Below are 19,721 nucleotides of genomic sequence, written 5' to 3' on the forward strand. Positions count from 1 at the left end.
AGCAGTTATAGGGTAGGGGAACAAGAGGAAACTGCCTGTTTTGGATCCATGCAATATGGAAATATGGAAATGGAAATCTTGTATCTTTGCTTAGCAAGTGCATTTATAACCACAGCTTAGATTTGGCTACATATTCACTGAGTTAAACTGTGGTCCTTTTAAATGGCAGGTCTGAGTTTGGCCCCTCGTGAGAGGGAGCATCCGTGATACTCGAGTGTCCTCAAGCAAGAAACTGAAACCCATTCAGCTGTTTTGTCGCTGATAATCCTTTCTCATTTTCTTTGGGAACGGGATCAAGTGGAAAGAGACATTCTCCCTCAGAAATAAACACCTCAGCATTACATTGTCATTACGGACTTACTATAGGACACTACGGCATAAAAGAAAACAAGTTGGAATAAGCAGATGCCTCACTCTTACTCATGTGTTGAGCTGCCAGTGATCTTTATCAGAACTGTGCGTCGGATGGTCCAATAACTTCGGAAACCCAATGCCCCCCCCACCTTGGGAAACCACAACCACTTCAGCCTATGATTGTCCAGATGTAGTTTATTCAGCTAAAACATATGTATTGTGAGTCTCTCCCTAAAGGGATTGTTGGGATTGACTGAAGTAGGGTTGTACGACACTAGTTTAAGTGTACCCTATATTTAGAACAGTATCACCACTTGTCCTTGCCGTTAGACAGCCCTTTCCGATGGGGAACTGAAGCTGTTGTATCCATATATGCTCTCTTCAAAGCCACCAAAACCCATCATTTCTTCATCCGAACTAACCCTTTAAAACACAATGAGATAAACTAACCTGAAATTACTATTTTTGTCAAAGGAGTCTGGTGTTAGTTAACTCCTGTCTGCTTCTCCAGACTGAGGGTGTACCGTCATCTGCTGTAGGTAGTACACTGACTGTGGATACGTACCTCATACAACCCCACTTAAAACAATCCAAACTATCTCTTTAAAGTAGCTTTAAGTTACAGCATTTGTGGTCACAGACGTTCCAAATGGCACTCGTTTTTCCATTCTGACCATAGTGCGCAGGTGCTGGCACTAAAAGGGGGGGGGGCTCCCCTGCCCGGCGCTGCCCTGACTACTGCTGTTGTTATCAGTGGGACTGGAGACAAGCATTATTTCCCCTCTAATTCCCTGATAATGTCTGTCCTGCCGCATGGATGGCTCTCAAAGGCAAACCCAAAGCCCCTCACACCAGCAGAGGGGCTGTGTGATATGCTATGTGTGTGTGTCTGTGTGTGTGTGTGATATGCTGTGTGTCTGTGTGTGTGTGTGTGTGATATGCCATGTGTGTGTGTGTGTGTGTGTGTGTGTGTGTGTGTGTGTGTGTGTGTGTGTGTGTCCAGAGAGGCCAGAGGATGAGTTACACGCTTGCTTTGTCAGAGTACAACCCTCTTTCCCAGCTTTTATCTGCACAGTCTCCTTGCTTTTACCTCTCTTTTTTAAGCCCCTTTCATAGACTTTACAGGAGCTTTTAAGAAGTCTGAGCTTTGAGCTTTGTGAGACAATGACTGGCTGCAGGCTTCATATCTTCTAATCTCTTGGGAAAAAGTTATATCTCATATTTTAGCTTTGTTCCTTAAGTGATAGGTGTCATTTCCTGTTGTGAAAAGAGCCGACTTGATTGAAAATGTAATTTAAAAGAACTTCTGAAATAAAATAAAACTTTTTAAATGAAGTTGCAGAACCTTTTGTACGTTTGTCCAGCACAAAGATGATAAATGTATGATTCATCTCAATCCACTGGAATTCCCCTCTGGAATGGTATATATAAAGTCTCAGTTATAAAAAGACACATCATTCATTAAAGAGAAGCACCGTGGAAGTGAAACAGTAGCATAATGATGAAGTTTAAACGACTAGGATTTAGAAAATGTGCCCATTTTGCAGGTACCAGGTGGAGTTGAAACTCACAGCGGTGTGTGTGTTACAGTAATATGTGCGTGTGAATACCACTGTGAGACAGAGCAGCCACAGGGCTGACAGTAAGCAAACTAGACCCAGTGGACGGGGTGACCACTCAGGTGGCAAATCTGAAGCTTGACATGAATTCCCCTTGCGCTGTGTGTGTGCGTGGCTGCGAGCCGACAAGCATTTGTGTGTCTCTGTGCATGTACATTGCATTGTCTGTGTGCATAGCAGATACACAGCGTGTATGCATGTGTGTGGGAAGTAGAGACAGAGAAGACTGCATGTGTCTGTGCAGCACATCATCAGTTAGGCTTTATGGCTCAGGACCTCCTAAGATAAGCCCCCCAGGCTGTGAAATTGCTCCTTGAAGAGAAAATGACATTAATATGCGCTTGTCCCTCCCCCCAATGATCCTTGAGCTTTTTACCAGAGCTGCGCTGCTCTTTTAGTCAGGCAAGCCAAGTCATGATGAAAAGCTCCACCACAGAGGAAATGTTAGAGCCATTGACTGTGGCATAGCCTGCAGAGCAAAGCTTTTAGCCTGTCTGCCCTGTGTACGAGCGAGTACACTGCTCCATAGTGTAATAGCAGCACGAAGACATTCATCAAAATCATGGATAGCACAATCTTTTGTATAATCCTAAATAGTTCTAACGGAGTGAAAGGACTGAGGGGCTGACACTGAGAGCAGCCAAGGTCTTTAGTTGTGACTTAAAGCCCCAAATCTGAAGTATCTTTCTCCTAGACATTGAAACCTCCCCTTCACTCAAAAATGTGTTTGTCTTATTGACGTTGATGTTTCATCTTCACTGTGCTGAGTTTGTTTTCACAACTTTTGAGACGATAATTGTTTCATAGATTTTGGATTTCCCATTAAGGGAGAAATTAACCCGACTTCGCCAGACCAAATCGCAAATGTGAAACAGTCCGAAACCTCTTAGTTCATATTCAATGTCCAAGGGACATGAGACGTAGCGCTGATCCACGGGAAAATGTAAACGAGGACGAGGAAGAAATTAAGGAATTTGACAAAATCTTAAACAAAACATAAAAGAGATTTAAACAGACACCTCTGACCATGATATCGCTCTGCCAGCTACACGCCATGAGCTGACGGCGCAGTGTGGGTTTATATGATAGGAAAGATTAGCTAGTCGCCTCAAACGACATGGGATTGGACACATTTATGTACAAGCTCCCAAGTTCAAGTCATCAATAGTATTTTAATACTTTTCAGGACGAGAAAAGAGAGGGGCTTTAATATAACGATGCTCAGATCCTGTTTTTATTTTTTTATTTTTTTATTTATACATATATAAGTATATATACAGTATATGTTTTAGCATATAACAAGAGATAACTGAACAATTGAGACAGGGACACATGAAAGTATTTTTTATTTCCCTGTGTTTCAGGAACTTCTTTTTATAGCAACCAGTAACAGATGTATTCATTTGCATAATCTTCCTCCAAAACATATAATATACTGTACTGCAAAATCAATGTTCCAGCTAGATCTCCCCATATGTTTCCCAGTCAAGAGTAAGTCATTTTCTTCCATTTCAGGACCAACAAACAGCTGGTGGCCTTCCTGTCCAAATACAGAGACATGAACTTCATCAAGTCCCACGGCAGGGACAACGCCAGGTGAGATGCACATTTTTCAAACTTCTTTTTAACACTACAACCTTTCTCTTTACTCTCTGGCTTGCTCTCTTGCCTCTCTTACTCACACACAGCAGCACCTAAGCGCACACACGGCGCACTCCTGCCAGCACGGCCTGGTCACTGAATCATAATACAATTAGCTCCCATCTGTGGCTTCATTAATTAACCTTCTTGGTGGGGTGAGCTAGCAAGGTCGCTGCCAGAACGCCCTTTTCCTGCTGCCGTCTTCTACTTTCTTCCTCATCACACTCCCGCGACAAACCAGTCATCGCCTGACACTGTGGGCAAAAATACCCCTTGAAAAAAACACATGAAAATATAGAAAATAAAATGAGCCAGCATGGCTGCATGAGTCAGCCTGACTCAGCAGTACCTTTTTCTATTTGTAGTCAACAGTATTTTAGTCAGTGCAGTTGTGTTTATGATTTAATTCAGTTTTAACAACAATCGTGATGTGATGTGATGGTTGAAACTGTAAAAATGCACGAGTGCATTTCTAAAACGTCGTCTGCGTATGTTTGTTTGCCACAAGGTCAACACATCAACAGTGTTTGTCACCGTTCAGGTAACAGAGGGAACAATGTGACCTGGCTGACCTGAATCTGACTCCCTCCGTCGATCCCGTCACTCGATACGTCTGCAGGAGTAACACCATCCATTATGCAGGGAGGGTGTCACTCTTCATGTTGCTGATAAAAGTGTGGAGTGACAAGTGGGAATGACACATTTGTCACGTTGTTCAAGGCAAAGGAGAGGAGACGAAGTCTGCTAAAGTAATGTTTGGATGTACAACTATTGTAACCCTAAACTAATCACCATTAGTGTTCAACCTCTGAACCCCAAGCAGTTTCAGGGTGTTGTTTTGCTCCTGTCACATTTAACTCACTTGTTTTTCACTGCAGTGTGTAAGTCCTGCCCCTCGATGGAAACAGCCCGATGGTTAGAAGTAGGGAGAACTCAAACATTCATTTTGTGCAGTAACAGTTAAAATGCCAGAGACCATAAAAAAATATAGAAAAAACACACGTGGAATTAAATGTTGATCTCAGCCGAGTTATTCATGGCTTCCCAGTTGCACTAAGTGTAGAAAATGGTTAATTGAATGAGACTTGTAGAAGTGATTTTGTTGACTCATCTCTATTTATGTCTTAGATTTGGTTGCTCTTCATAACGGAAGCATTCATCTCACATAATGTGTTCAAGGACCGTTGGAAAGTTCAAAATCCAAATAATGGCAATTTTTTTCAGTTTCTGTCTTTGATTCCTTAGTAAAGAAAACGTGTTTTTCAAATTGCTGGTGGGTTTTGGTGTTCAGAAGGTCAGGATGACGTATCTGTAATCTCTACCTGAGCATATATTCACTGTGTCTATTTCAGCTCAGCTCTTTCATTTTTTTTTCAATTTTCACCCTGATTTAATAAAAAGCATTGAAATGTTTTCTCCTGATACAGGACAATGTTCACTGACGTCAACAAGGGCCTTCTGTAACAGGCACAGCTCAAAAGAAAATACAACTGAGCTGCTGGTTATAAACAAGTGTCCCTTTAAATATACAACAAGAACTGCAGAGTGCTTCTTTTTATGCAAATGGTGTTTTTGAAGTCTAATTTTCACCTGCATGTTTGTTTGTTTTTTCTGATAAAAATAAAAGCCCTCATTGTTTTGCATATTTCATTACATTCAGTGATGTAACCATATGTGTTTGTGTGCTCGGCAGGTTTATCCGTAAGCAGGGTCTGGATCGTCTGTTCTTTGAGTGCGACACCCACATGTGGAGGCTGGGCGACCGTAAAATCCCAGAAGGTATCTCGGTGGACGGCGGGTCCGACTGGTTCCTTCTCAACCGCATGTTCATCGAATATGTCATCAACTCCAAGGATGACCTGGTCACCAACATGAAGCGCTTCTACGCCTACACTCTGCTGCCAGCAGAGGTAACACACACACACACACACACACACACGCATCACACGTTCAAGTGTTTCTTAACCTTCAACTGACAGGGGAGCGCTGCGTTGTACTTACACTGCATCGCGTATAGAAACAGTGTACACGTTTCTCTTTTCATCGCTGTGTTAGATGTGCAAGGGAAAAAGAACTTGGGGGCGGACATAAAATCATAAAATCGAGGCAAGATGTAAAGGTTGACTTTCCAACCGTATACAAGGATTGGATGAGAACTGAATTATCTCTGTTGGGAAATTGGATGTTTATCATGAGCTGCACTGTGAATCTCCAGTGTCTGCTGCTGCTACTCTATTTCCTCTCTGTGAATTGAATGCTGTAAAAAATAAAAAGGTATACGATTTTCCAATATTGTGTTTCTGTCTGTGATTCCCCTCCTCCCCCTCCTCCTCCTCCTCTCCCCCCTGTCTCCTATTTCTCAATAACCCAGTCGTTCTTCCACACGGTGCTGGAGAACAGCGCCCACTGTGAGAGCATGGTGGATAACAACCTGCGCATCACTAACTGGAACCGTAAACTGGGCTGCAAGTGCCAGTACAAGCACATCGTCGACTGGTGCGGATGCTCTCCGAATGACTTCAAGCCTGCAGACTTCCACCGCTTCCAGGTAACACACAACATTAACGTGGAGACAATCTTTTGGATTGGCATCCATCTATGATCAATCATGTGGCCTAAAGCAGAGCTAGCGGCAGTGGTAGATCGGCCCCGTATTTTGTAAGAATCACACTTTTCTATTTTTCATAACAAATTTGAAAATGTTAATTCATAAAAAGGGTTCGGAGGGACTGCTGAAGGCAGTGCTGATCCTTTCAATATTTGTTGTGCGTTCTTTAATTTTTTAAATCCTGATGAACTCATGGGGCAGCTCGAATATCTCTGAAATACTAGCAAGACATTTGTCACACAGAAAGAGCTGCAGGATGATTGGACTGCAAATGCCTGTGAAACTGAATGAAGACATTGGCCTTTATCTCAAGGGCACAATATGAACATTATGTAAAATACTGGAAAAATCAATATATACATATATGTATACATGTATATATGTGCCTACTATAAGATGTAAGCCGTTACATATTACACTGAAGCGTTAGGTCTTGTTTTATCAACCCACTCTTAAGCATGAAAATATCTATACAAATAAAGTTGCAAAAGAAGAGTCAGCTTAGGAGTAAAAATCTTCACTAAAAGTGAAGAAAAAGACATTTATTGAGTGACTTACCTCTACGGATGAAGTGCAGGAGGAACCTTTAAGAGGAGCTCTCAAGCGATCAGAGGATTAATCACATGTATGTTCAGAGCAATATAACCAATCAGACAAATGTATTTGCCCAACATGCTATATGTGTCATTCTAATATCTCCAGTAGCTATTACATAACACGTGATGCTAGTAGGGATGAAATTACAGGAAATGTGTAAATCAAAAGAAAGATCAGAAAAATTCCAAAGAAAAGTCATGTAATATAAGGATTTAAAGATTTATTTTTCATGCGCACAAACAGTACGTGTAGTGTAATGCAATGTGGCTAAGCTAAAAGGCTGCGGTCAAAAGACTAGATTTAGAATAAATAAATATCATGAAGCATCTTTCAGCAAAATGCATTAGATCAATAGACTGTATTCTTGTGAGTAGGAGTAAAGTGAAGGACTTTTATTCGTAGGCCATATCTTACAGCAGATGTCAGTTGTAGACATCGGATGAACCTACAAACATACAAAATGAAAATGAAAAGAATACATCTCTTTCAGCGGATGTTTGCAGCTCACACACACACACACACACACACACACACGCGCCTCAGTCAGTCATGGGAAATCAGCGGCAGTCAATCTCTAAATTCTCTGGCCTCAAGGTCTGTCCTCCCAACCTCCGCATCCAGCCCGTTCCCACAGCTTTCACAATCAATATGTGCAAAATTATGTTTCGATTAGTATGACCCTGAGATCGGAAAAAAAATGTAATAGTAATTATCCTCTTTGTGTTGAGTATAAGAGAGAGAAGGTTAGTTAGCTTTTCAAATGGAAGTGAATGAATGGCAGTGACCTCAGAGAAAGTCAGTATCGCAGTTTGACTTTTAATATGCTCCTAAAAAGTAAAAGCTAAGGTACAAAGTGAAAATGTTCTGCTACGGTTAAATATCACTTTGAGTCATATAAGTGCTGTGACTCACGTTGTCTCTCCTGTCCTTCACATACTGTTCAAAGCTGACCTCACTTCTTCCTTCGCCAGACTCGTCTGTCTGGCCTCAGTCTGTGGCAGCTCAGTGCCAACACATTACCACAGTCCCTGGCTCTGCTGCTGGGTCTGGTTGGCACCCTGGTATCAGTGAAGTCCAACCTTGGGAACAAAGAAGCAGGCAGGCTCCGGTATTAATAGGACTTGTCCCATCGAGCACACGATCCGAGTTTCCCTTTAAACCTTAGCACTGTGGAAGATTCAGACAAGTAAAGGAGGCTTCAATTTGGTTTGCAGATGAGAAGAATTATTCAAGGTGCTGTCGAGTTCCCCCACAGTGATGGTGAAGTGCACTCACCAGGGGAGGGCTTCTTCTGGAGAATGTGCATTTTGTCTTGGTGCATCATTGTTTAGTAATGTGTTTCAGAATGAGGTGCATTTGGGAAGTGTGTTGGAAGACATGCTGTGACAGGTTGCTACTTTCCGCCGACTGCACCGAGGGCATGTCAGAACGCACACAATCTGGGAATGTGTAAAGCCTCCCTTTGTGTTTCGTTTCATATCTATAGCCGATCACAGAGGCTTAAAGGAATACTTCATCCCTAAAATTTGTATATCAATTACTCACCCCGTGTTACCTTGAATTTGCGGACGAGTAGCGCGCCTGCGTTTATGAGGAAGTGTTTTAAATTGGATGTGTTTGGGAAGTGAGTGAGCACACGGCTGAATAAATGAGACTTGGATTATACTGCACGAGTTGTGTGAGAATTTGTAAATGGATATTTCAATATAAGAATTGTGTATATACTGTCTGTATATATATATATATATATATATATATATATATATATATATATATATATATGTGTTGTTAAGCACAGCTCCCATTTACTTCAATTCATCAAGTTTTCTCAGTTTTTGTTTTGTTTCCGTTCACCGTGGAGGAATGCGAGAAAAACTCAATTTTCTTCAAGAATTCAAGGTAACACGGGGTAAGTAACTGATATACAAATAATCATTTTGGAGGTGAAGCATTCCTTTAATGCATCATCTGTAGCGTGTGAAGCGACATACCAACATCCCACAGTCGTCGCTCCGGCATGAGAGAAGTGTACTTCATTAGGTCTTTTTCTTTAGCAGGTAGCACCGAGGTGTTCCTTGCTGGGTAACGGTTCCGGCAAATAGTTTTGTGTCTGGGACTGAAAAGATGTCTTTGTGTGTAGGCCAAGCTGTGGAGGCGGCATATTTCTTGACGCACCATCAACCACATAAGAAAAAGTGTGGCAGGGATAAAGAGTGTGGGAAAGATAAGGGTGGAGCGGAGGAGGCGAGACAGCAGCAAATACAAAGAGCTGTTGAGAAAAGAGATGGTGATTGGATGGATGAATACAGGAAAGGTTAAAAGACAGACATGCTTTTCTTAAATGGGAACTTTTCCCCATATTTACACATGTTTACAGGTCTTGGAGGGTAATTTTACCTCGCTGATCAGCATAAAACACACTTCATTCAAGCTCATCAAAACTGTTTGTTTCCGCTGTTCCAACAATCACCAACTCTGGTTTGAGAGTGCGAAAGAGAGACTGAATAAGTAACGGATTCGGATCGGGCACTGACAGGCGCGGTCATGATGTCGAGCCAGACACACTAGAAAACGTTCAAAACACATGCATATACACACACATTTTGGTGGACTGCTGGCCTTCGAGTGGTGTTGTGGGTAATGTAGGCACCAGGTTTTGACAAGGAGGAAGAATGCGTGTGAAAATTAAAAATAATATTTTAAACTGTCCATAGTGAGTCTATAGAAGTAAAATGCTAAATTGGTGCTGCCCTTTTAATCACCTCACAAGCCCTCACAGTCATGTAGAGCATAGTCTTCAACAGGTATTGCAGGGGGGTTGGGAAATTGTTGGTAGATAAAGCAATACAATTAAACATTTAAAAATGTAATTCTTTTTTTTGCCTTGCGCATTCACATACCCTCCTCCGCTGTACTTCACGAAGGGCCACTACAGAGTGGAGGAAAGGAGAGGGGTGAACTAAAATACATTTGCCTCTTCTATACAATATATACAGTAGGGGGTCCCTGCTCCTTGGCCTGAAATATGTTGAAGACCCCTGATGTAGAGCATTTGTTCTGCAAAATAATGAAAAGTAGATACGAAAGAGTCATTTCTAATACACATCAGAGATTTTCTTTCATTTTATGTTCTGGCCAGATCACTAAAGTCCTCCAACGCTTTTCTTTGAAATGTTCCTTATGTGTCCAATAAAAGTACTGATGAAAACAGAAGGCACTCTGCCGTCTGCTTTCATGTCCCTAAACTGTTGAACTCACTGCCTCTGGATGTTAGAAAGACAAGCTCTCTCTGTGTTTTACATCATTTTATTTATCCCTGGTGCTTATTTGTTATTTTATTTAATTACCTTTATTAGTTGGTTTTTACCATTTTATTGTTGAAATGTGAAGTCTTGCTAAATTCTATTAATTGTTGTTTTTTATGTGAAGCACTTTGGGTTGTAAATTAATAAAGTCGAGTTGAGTTATTTTTCATGTAATGTATGAAATTATGAATTCACATCTCCATACAGAAAACATTTACCTCCTTGTATATCTGCTACCTTCTCCTCTACCTCCTCTTTCTTCTCTCTACCCACACGTCTCTTCCACACATCTAACACATCATATGTTCCCCTGCCATCCTGGCACACCACCATGTCCTAATCTCTGTTTTTTCCTCCTCTTTATCTCTTTTCTCCCTGCTTTGCTGTCATATTCCCTTCCCTCTGCAGCAAACGGTGCGGCCCACCTTCTTTGCCAGGAAGTTTGAAGCCAGCGTGAACCAGGAGATAGTGAACCAGCTAGACGCCTACCTGTTTGGACCGTTTCCCCAGGGAATGCAGGCTCTAAACTCGTACTGGGAGAGCGTGTACGACGAGCCGGATGGCGTGGCCAGTCTGTCAGACACGCAGCTCACGTACTTCCACTCGTTCTCCCGGCTGGGCCTGGCCAGAGCTGCCGCCTCGCTGCAGGGAAACCCCAAGGATCACAGCTGCAGGTTAGTCTCGTTAGCACACACTCGCCTGTGCAAATACTTCATCACAGCATCATGACGCACCTGCACCGACATCTACAGGTGCCCTTCAGTTTGCTGTTCCTCCTTAGAAGCCAGCCACACCCGTGTTAGCACGAGAAACCACAACATCTAAAAACCTTTTGTGTCAATGCATCCTCTGTGTCGGGGAAAATAGGATAACAATGAATAGTTCCAATCAGCAGCTGGGAACTCTGGGTAATGCTATTCATTTTGCAACATGATATGACACTGAGTCAATTTATCCCAGGGATGATGAGGCTATATAGGTCAAAGCATTGAAAGCTGTCTCTTCAGGCCGGTTTATTATAAGTGGATATATATATATAAATTCCAGTGCTGTTAACATACAGTGTGTGGTTAAAGTGAAAAGGGAAAACCACACTATGCTTTCATATTTCATATTTAATGGCCAAATGGAACATTTAGGCTTCAGGTACTTCAGTGAGGGTTTTCAACAGCATATGTTTTCAGTAGCATCTGGTGTAGGAGCATCTTATGTTAGCTTTTTCTGTAGTTTTATTTGCAAAGCGACGAAACCCACACGCAGAGTGATTAAAAAACAGTGACAAACTAAATATGCCGATTCAGTACAGAAAGCAGAGGTGTAAACTGCTAATTTGTTGATGGAGAGAAAGCCCTGTGTATCTCATAAAAAGCGCCTTACCTCGAAAACAAAAGATAAAACAACAAACACGACACCTACAATTGCGGCAAACATTAAGATGACATCTTTATGTTCATCTTAACGACATCAATAAACATTAAGATGACTTTCCCCCCGCGTGAGACATGATAGCGGGAAAAATATACAGAACGCAGCATGAAGGAAAGCAGTCGTTTTAACAATATATGGAGACACGCTGAGATCGGATCTGCTGTAGTTTTTGTTGGCCGTCATCCAAGCTGCCAATTCATATTGTTTTACCCAGGAAAGTTTAAAAAATCATCATGTAAGCTGACTGATGGCATCTTGGAATAAATCTACTGTACTGAGAAGGTTTGCTGCTAGTAAGCAGGGCTCCAGTACAGCTGGGCGTCCACCCCCCTGCGCTGCTGCATTGTGAGTGTTCTGTAAAGTCCTGCGGGTGAAGCCGAGCAGAGAAAAGGAAGCATGTTTCCATCTGTCAATCCTCAAAAGCATCTATCGGCTACAGATGTTTCTACTCAACAGAAGAGAGGGCGAGAGCAGGCCGGGGACAACTTGGTTACATACATATGTGTGTGTGTGTGTGTGTGGGTGTGGGTGTGTGTGTGTGGGGTGGGGTTCTCTGGGGTGTTTGCATGTATAACAGAGAGCGGGAAATCTGTCATTGCCAGGAAATGGGCCTTTGAGAAAAAAATAATTTCCTTAAGGCAAACAAGCAAACCTCGACATTTACATGTAAAAGCACTTGACAAAGGTCAAAAGGCAGGAAATAGAGAGAACTAATGTAAATGTGTGCGTCTGTGTGTATGTAGAGCAGGTTTTCTATGCGTGTGTGTGTTTATGCAAGCAAGAGTGATGCTGTTGATGTTACTGTGTTTACACGTGAATGTATTTCCTCTACACACACTAATTGAAGTGAACTCATGTGTTTGAGTGTTTTAGGTGTATATGTGTCAACACAGGATCCAGTTAACAAATGCATGCAGATGTGTCCCCTTATGTGTGAGTTATATTAAAGGAATACTTCACCCCCAAATTGACCATTTGTATGTCGATTACTCACCCCGTGTTCCCTGAGTTTGTGAAGAAAGCTTTCCTCACACGCCTTTTATTATTCTGCACAAAGTTTTCAAGGTTACACGGGGTGAGGAACCCACATACAAATGGTTATTTTGGGGTGAAGTTTTCCTTTAAGCCTCTTGGGTTAAGTCTGAAGTCTTTATATGCAAACTACAAGTCAGGCTGAAGTCTATGAGGTGTCTGAAAGCTTGCAAAGCTGTTTTAATGAGGTTTTCTACATAGCTGAGTCCACATTCTTTCATTGCATTTTATTTGGATAGAGCTCATTAAACACAGATGAGAAGGTGGGTTCATAATAAAAAAAAGAATGATTTAGGTGGTATGTGCCCACCTTTCTGAAATGACCAATAGCACAGCAGGAGGATATACATGCTTTATTTTATGGTAACCTGCAACCATCTGGAAATGAACAACAAGATCCCCTCTGGTGAACAGTAACAGAGAGTTTTAACCTGAAGTTGCACCTCTGCTTAATATGTGTGAATCAAAATGATTCATTTTCAGTTATATTGGTTATATTTTGTGTGTGACTTGAATGTAATGGTAATACATGAGAGGCACACACTGGGGCTAACCCAACATATCCATGTTATCTGTAACATACACTGTCATATAATATATACAATAATCTACATTTCCCGAGGCTTGATATGATGTAATAATTGAACATAGTGTCACCAGTCCTGCTCGGTCTATGCCGTGTCATAAATTAATCACTGCACCAGTTGTATAATACACTATTTCTCATAATTACTGGCCTGATATATAGTCAAAAGGGTTAACAATCTCCAATGTGTTGCAAGATAAGTATATGATAGTAGATTATGAAATCAGGAAATCGCAAACAAACCATTTGAGCTCCACTGAGTCACAGCTGCAGAGGCATCGTTAAGATGAAGCTGGACAAAAAGGAGAAATAAAAGTATAAATAAAAAAAATACACAGTGTGTGTGGCATGACCACACAGACCTGTCTGATGTGGCCTTACTTGTGTTTTATTGATCTGGAATGTTTACTGATGAAGTCAGATAATTAAAACCGATCAAGGTTTTGCTTTGAAGTCTTAACTAAGTCACGGCAGATGTGTTTTATTCAAGTCCTGGCCTGAGGTCTCTAGTACGGCCCCATACAGCGTATCTGTTGCCCCTACATATATTGCATGCATGTAGAATTCAGATGTGTGGATGGGTCCGCCTCAGTGTAAGAGGAAAAGGCCACAGAGAGGGATTTGGCTCTTTTAGCAACCTGCTGTGACTCAATTGGAGAGACTGTGGAGTAAAAAACTGAATGGAGCTTCTGTGCATGCTACTCCCCGACCCCCTTCTCACTGCTTCTCACACTGGCAGCCACATCTCTTTTGGGAAAGATGGGGCAGGGAGCCGAAGGACGAGGACAAAAAACAGGATGAAAGAAGGAGAAGAGGTTAGAGGAGAAGAGTAAAGACAGAAATGCAGATAGAAGAATAGAGGAAAGGAAAATGGGGGAAAGACAGAGGGGAAAGGGAGTAGGAGGGGGAGGGAGTGTGCTCTGCTATCCCTGTGGGTGTAAATATTTGCTGTTCTGCTTGTCAGGGTAGCATTTACCGGGACGGGTTGACTCCTGGCCCTTTAGTGGAATACTGATGAGGCCATGGGCGCTGGGGAGCAGGGAGGGACGGTGTGTGTGTGTGTGTGTGTGTGTGTGTGTGTGTGTGTGTGTGTGTGTGTGTGTTTGCAAAAGAGGGAGAATAAAGAAGAATTCAAGGGAGCAAAAGAGGCGAAGGATGAGAAATGTGGGCGTGAAAGGAATCAGGACTTGTGCAAAGAGCAGCTGCGAAGTGTTCCCCAGCAGTGCCCACCCTGGCCTCTTTTTTGTTTTTCCAGAAGTCACCCGGGCTGGCTACCCCGAGGGCCGACCCTCTGCCACGTACGAAGCGACACACAAACAAACAACAGACTAATCAGAGGGGCGAGACCTTCATACGGCGGCAGCTGACTGGATTGACCCAGTTCAACTTTTGTTTCCGTAGACTTGTAATGTGTTTAGTTGGATTGTCTGTGTGTGTTCAGAACTCTTGACTAATCTGAATCTGCTGCCAATACAGCCCATGGCTATTCTATAATTTCCTGCAGCTAGCAGAAGGCTGCGGTCGAGTCACATGTCTTCTTTAACCATCATTTCCACTTCAAACCCAGAGCACATGTTGAAGCACACAGTAAAGCAATAATTAGCATGGAAGAAGTGTGTTATTAACTTACTTAGAGGTACTTGGGCTTTAATAAACTTTTCACTGGTCCATTACTTAAATTTGATCTACAGTAGAAGTAAAAGAAAAAGGTTAAAAAAGCCCTGGTTATGTGCATGGCATCCAACAAGCAATGCTTAATGGGAATCATCAGCATGGTCGACACTCGTCTTTGAACAATTGGTTTTCTGTTAAAGGTCATTGAATTATTGTCCACCACGTCACACTATCTCAGCGCACATTGACTCCCCTACTAATCTTCACTGCGAGCACGCATTAGCACGTTCAAGGCTGGTTCCTTCCAGACGTTATCCAGATGAATCTAGATATTCTCCTCCTCTTACACCGTTGGCGCTGAAAAGTGGCACAGCCGGTAGGTCAGCAGGTATCAGGTTTGCTAATGGATCCCTGCTCTCTCGGTGTTCTGCCAGGTACTTCCCCATGGGTCATCCGGTGTCAGTGCATCTCTACTTCCAGGCAGAACAGTTCCAGGGATACCTGGTCAAGCACCACGCCACCAATCTGGCAACGAGCAAGCTGGAGACCATGGAGACCTGGGTGGCACCCAAGAAGAACTTCAAGCTAACCACTCCTCCCAGCAGCACATTCAGCAGGTTGCAGTTCGCAGAGGTGAGTCATTACATTGTCTTGCGTGACATAGCATTTCTTTTTAATTTACATTGAAGTCATTTGTTTGGCCTGAGTCACTAAGCAATCAGTCGGCCATCGCCAGCGTCAGGAAATGAGTTCCATTAAAACCCTAAGCACCACATAGGAAAAGCACAGATCTTCAGCGAGTAATTAGAGGTGAGACATACAGCTCATTGCCATGGTGGCCTTATATTCATTGCTATGGCGACCTTGCAAAAGGCTCATACTGTAGCAGTGTATCCCCACACAATTAAACTGGTGCCTGTAATGGCCTTGTAAAATGTAAATTGATTGAATTCATCCAAGTTTATAGGGATGAGCGCTCCATGTGCTGCTTATTTGTTGTTTCCTAATAGAACGTCTTCTCACCTTCACACTGGAACGCTTCCCTTGATTGTCTTGTTATGTTAATCTGTGTTTCTGTTTACCACACCGCCTGTTTGGGATACAGCAGCTCGGCTGTGATGCGACACACACAGAGTGCCTTTTTAAAGGGACAAAATTAACTGAGTGAATGTAAATTGACCTTTTTCTCCAGTTTATCACACGCAGGTTTGTAGGTAGACTCATGGTGTTTGGTTTCGTTGCTAAAACTGGGTGGATAGGGTTATAGAGTTACCTGCACAGGAGAACCAATGCAAAGTCTTTCGGGCCCTAAATATCGGTGCGGTGACATGCAGAAGTTGTGTGCTTTTAAATTGACCAGAAACACGTGTGCAGAACTGTTGCTGCTACAGCTGCTCTGCTAACGTGCTAACAGACACACACAGAAGGTTCACACACTGCTGCGGCTGTGTAAAGTCAGAAAATAAGAATAATCTTGGACCTTGGGACATCCATTCCTACACGACGCCGACGCTCCCCCGTACAAGGGATGTAAATGAATGTGTTGTTTGTGCCTGTGAACTACACTCTTACACTTCACCTACATCCAGACGGCCAGTCGCCGCCATGCAGGTCCCTCTCACTAAGCCTCGTATGTGTCTAGACTAGGACAGTGTGAGTGACAGAGAAGTGATGTGTGCTTTGGCTTTATCTGGTTGCTCAGCCTGAGAAAGCATTCACTGTCTGGCACTGTGCGTTGGCTGTCAGTCAGTCAGTTTGCACATGCGTCATTCAAAACGGGAGCAGAAAGAGCTTGAATATAACAGCATGGCGTAGCTGCAGTAACTTTTTTTGTTAACTTAGCAGATATGAGCCATTATACTAAAGCTATACGCTGGCGTTTGCTAGATAGACCATATGGTTGGCTTAACAATGAGTTGCCTGTCCTCCTTTAGATAGAAAGGAAGACAGATATGTCTTTCTTTTCACTCCTCTGCTGCCGCCTCCCAGCTGCCTTTATAGGCCTTTTTACAGCATGATTTAGTGTTGGACCACTTACAGCCCACACCATTAAAATTAGTATTTCACCTCAAGTCAGACTTGACATTGAGAGGTGTATTACTCTTTGTCGGACAAATCTTTTACAGTAGAACGACTGACTATGACTGATGGTTTAGTCCTCGTTCTACCACAATGTATCAGGAATAATAATAATAATAATAATATAAGGCTACTGTTTAAATATGAAAGAATACAATAATTAACCCGTGAACTCACATAAATATATTTTGAGTTGAAGAATGATTCTCTGTCAAAATCAGCTGCTTGCATCTGTCTCTCTTTCTGGATTGAACATTTGTGTGACAGTGCCTCATAAACTTTATATTATGAGCTTCCAAAAGGTGTAACAGCACTATTGTATTGGACACTGCAAGGGGATCCTGTAAATGTGTCCACCCTTTAAGTGAAATGTACACAAACATGTTTAGGATTTATTGTTATTGTTTTCTACCTAATTTGGATTCCCCGCAATCTTTCATTTAAGAGTAATTATTTAAATGTCTAAGAAATATGCAAAATCGGAGCTAGTGCTGAACGATAGGGCTGTTGTTGACCTGACAAACAGAAGGAGAGACTCACACATCACGCATTTTAGTTTTCTCCACATATGAATCATCATTCCTGTTGATTACTCATATTACTTATTTCATCCTCTGCTAAATTCCCTATCTGATTTAATAGAAAACATAAAATGCTCCCATCTCATAATCCATCTCTTCCTTCTGACCCTGCAGACCTTTTCACTGCGTAGATTGACTGCTGATGATTCACGATAATGGAGGGAATGTCAAAATTTGAATCATTATTCTCATTTTCTGTCTGTCGAATATGATTTTTTGCCCTGGACATCTCTGCAGCACACCACAATGCTTATTTCAGAATGATATTTTGTCACGTATTTTTCCATATTGCGCCTTTTGCAATTTGGATATTTCACGAGACAGTATTGCAATTTCGATAAAATTCAGATTAATTGTTCAGCCCTTATCGAAGCCTAAAGAAACGTTTTATCTTGTTTTCATTTCACATGATATTTATTGAGCTGAGCATCTATCTACAATTTATCGACATACTATAAACATGATGCGCCTGAAACACACAGGTTCTCCTCTGAGCTCTTTAAAAAAGCTTAAATTAGGTCATAGGCAATTCTAGGAGCGGTAGTGAATAAAAACATTTTCCTGGTCATTGAATTAAATGTGCGCGCTTCCTGTCTTATCTGAAAGAGGAAAGTTGCTGTTTGGTATATAATTCCAAAGGCCAGGCCAGGCTAGCCGTTTCCCCCTATGTCCTGTCTTTGTGTCGAGCTAAGCTAACCATCTACTGGCTGTAGCTTCATATCTATCAAACAGACATGAAAGTGGTATCAATGTTCTCATCCGACTCTCGGTAAGAAAGCCAATAAGCACATCTCCCCAAATGTCAAACTATTAATTCAAGCCTGCTTTGATGCATCGCAGGAAATGTCCTGTTCTCTGTTCTCGACCCTTCCTTCCTCATCTGTCGCTTCACAGTGCAGCTTTATTAGCAAGCACTGTCTTATAGTCCCTCAGTAGTGTAAACGTGTCCCGGGGGAGTCCTCAGGGGCTGCTGGTGAGCACCTGTGTTTGATTACCCTGACACAAAGTGCCACTAATCAGCCTCTGAACAGGGCCTCCAGGGGCTTTGATACCCTATGGTTTTAAGCAGGGCCAGATGTAGACTGGGACTGTCCATGCTGCTGCCTAATTGAATTGACCTGTCTTATTTAATGGAGGTGTGGGCGCCGGCAAGCCGGCTACGCAGTGAAAAGGTCTGCAGGGTCAGAAGGAAGAAATGGAAAAGTGGATTATGAGATGGGAGCATTTTATGGTTTAAATCAGATAGGGAATTTAGCAGAGGATAAAATAAGTAACATGGGTCATATGTGGAGAAAACTAAAATGTGTGATGTGTGAGTCTCTGCTTCTGTTTGTCAGGTCAACAACAGAGGATACATGAGGGTTAAATCTGCTGAAATTAACAGTCAGTAATTGCTGGTTATGAGTGGAAAATCTGAGTAATTGGTTCAAGTGAATAAACAGTGTGAATAAACAGGCCAGCAGAGAGATGGGAGGAACTGAAACATGGGGTAGAGGTCACTATGAGGTTGCCAGATCAGCATTACTTCCACAAAAGCATGTTCTCCTAAATACAACTATCAGATCAGCAAAAGAAGGTCATAAGCCTCCAACTTGGTGAGCGGTCATAAGGCTTGATTGGGTATTGGTCTTAAGCCAAAAGCTTATTGGCTAGGAGCAGCAAGGGACAGGTTGAGTGTGGAGGTCATCATTAGCTGGAGGCTGAAACGGGATGAAGTTAATCTCTGTTTGACTCCCTGTCATACTGGAAGAGAGGATTTCTTTCTGCTGTTGGTTTTGTCCATTACCTGCAGATAAATGTAGAATTTAATCACCAAGAGAGTGATACCTTATCCACAAAAAGGAATAATTGCAACATTTAAAGCGATAAAATCCTGGGGTTCCTAAGTGTTTGTAACTTAAGGCTCATGAATGTCAGAGGACCATCTTCTCAAATAAATAAGAACGAAAGGACAAAATGAATCGGGGCTGTAAATATGTGTTGTGTCATCGTCAGCTGTAATGACCAAAATAAGTTATGAATGTAATGTATTCAGAGTCATATTCCCACATGCTTTCTTGTGTCTCTCCGTCGAAGGAACGTTAGTTAGCTAACAGCTAACACGTTTGTCTGTACCCAGAGGCCGGGCGATAATTCAATTTGATCTTTAAATGAATGTTATCGTGATGAAATCATATATCCAGATATTCATGATACACATTTATGTTGTCTAAATTGATTTTCTTTTTTAAAGCACTAAAGAGAAAGATTTTGAGGGAATATCATTTGTTTCTACAT

General features: G+C 42.1%; 1 protein-coding gene across 1 annotated transcript in view; it reads left to right on the top strand.

Moving 5' to 3' along the window:
• xylt1 (xylosyltransferase I) overlaps window positions 1-19,721 on the top strand; it is an 81,256-nt gene that overhangs the window by 51,523 nt on the left and 10,012 nt on the right. Inside the window, exons 5-9 of the mRNA XM_029437040.1 lie at window positions 3,489-3,569; window positions 5,308-5,524; window positions 5,986-6,162; window positions 10,533-10,798; window positions 15,219-15,417. Of these exons, the coding sequence (XP_029292900.1) occupies window positions 3,489-3,569; window positions 5,308-5,524; window positions 5,986-6,162; window positions 10,533-10,798; window positions 15,219-15,417 (940 nt within the window). The remainder of the gene's footprint in view (window positions 1-3,488; window positions 3,570-5,307; window positions 5,525-5,985; window positions 6,163-10,532; window positions 10,799-15,218; window positions 15,418-19,721) is intronic.

The sequence above is a fragment of the Cottoperca gobio genome, chromosome 1 (assembly GCF_900634415.1).
Source record: "Cottoperca gobio chromosome 1, fCotGob3.1, whole genome shotgun sequence".
In the NCBI taxonomy this organism is placed as follows: domain Eukaryota; kingdom Metazoa; phylum Chordata; class Actinopteri; order Perciformes; family Bovichtidae; genus Cottoperca; species Cottoperca gobio.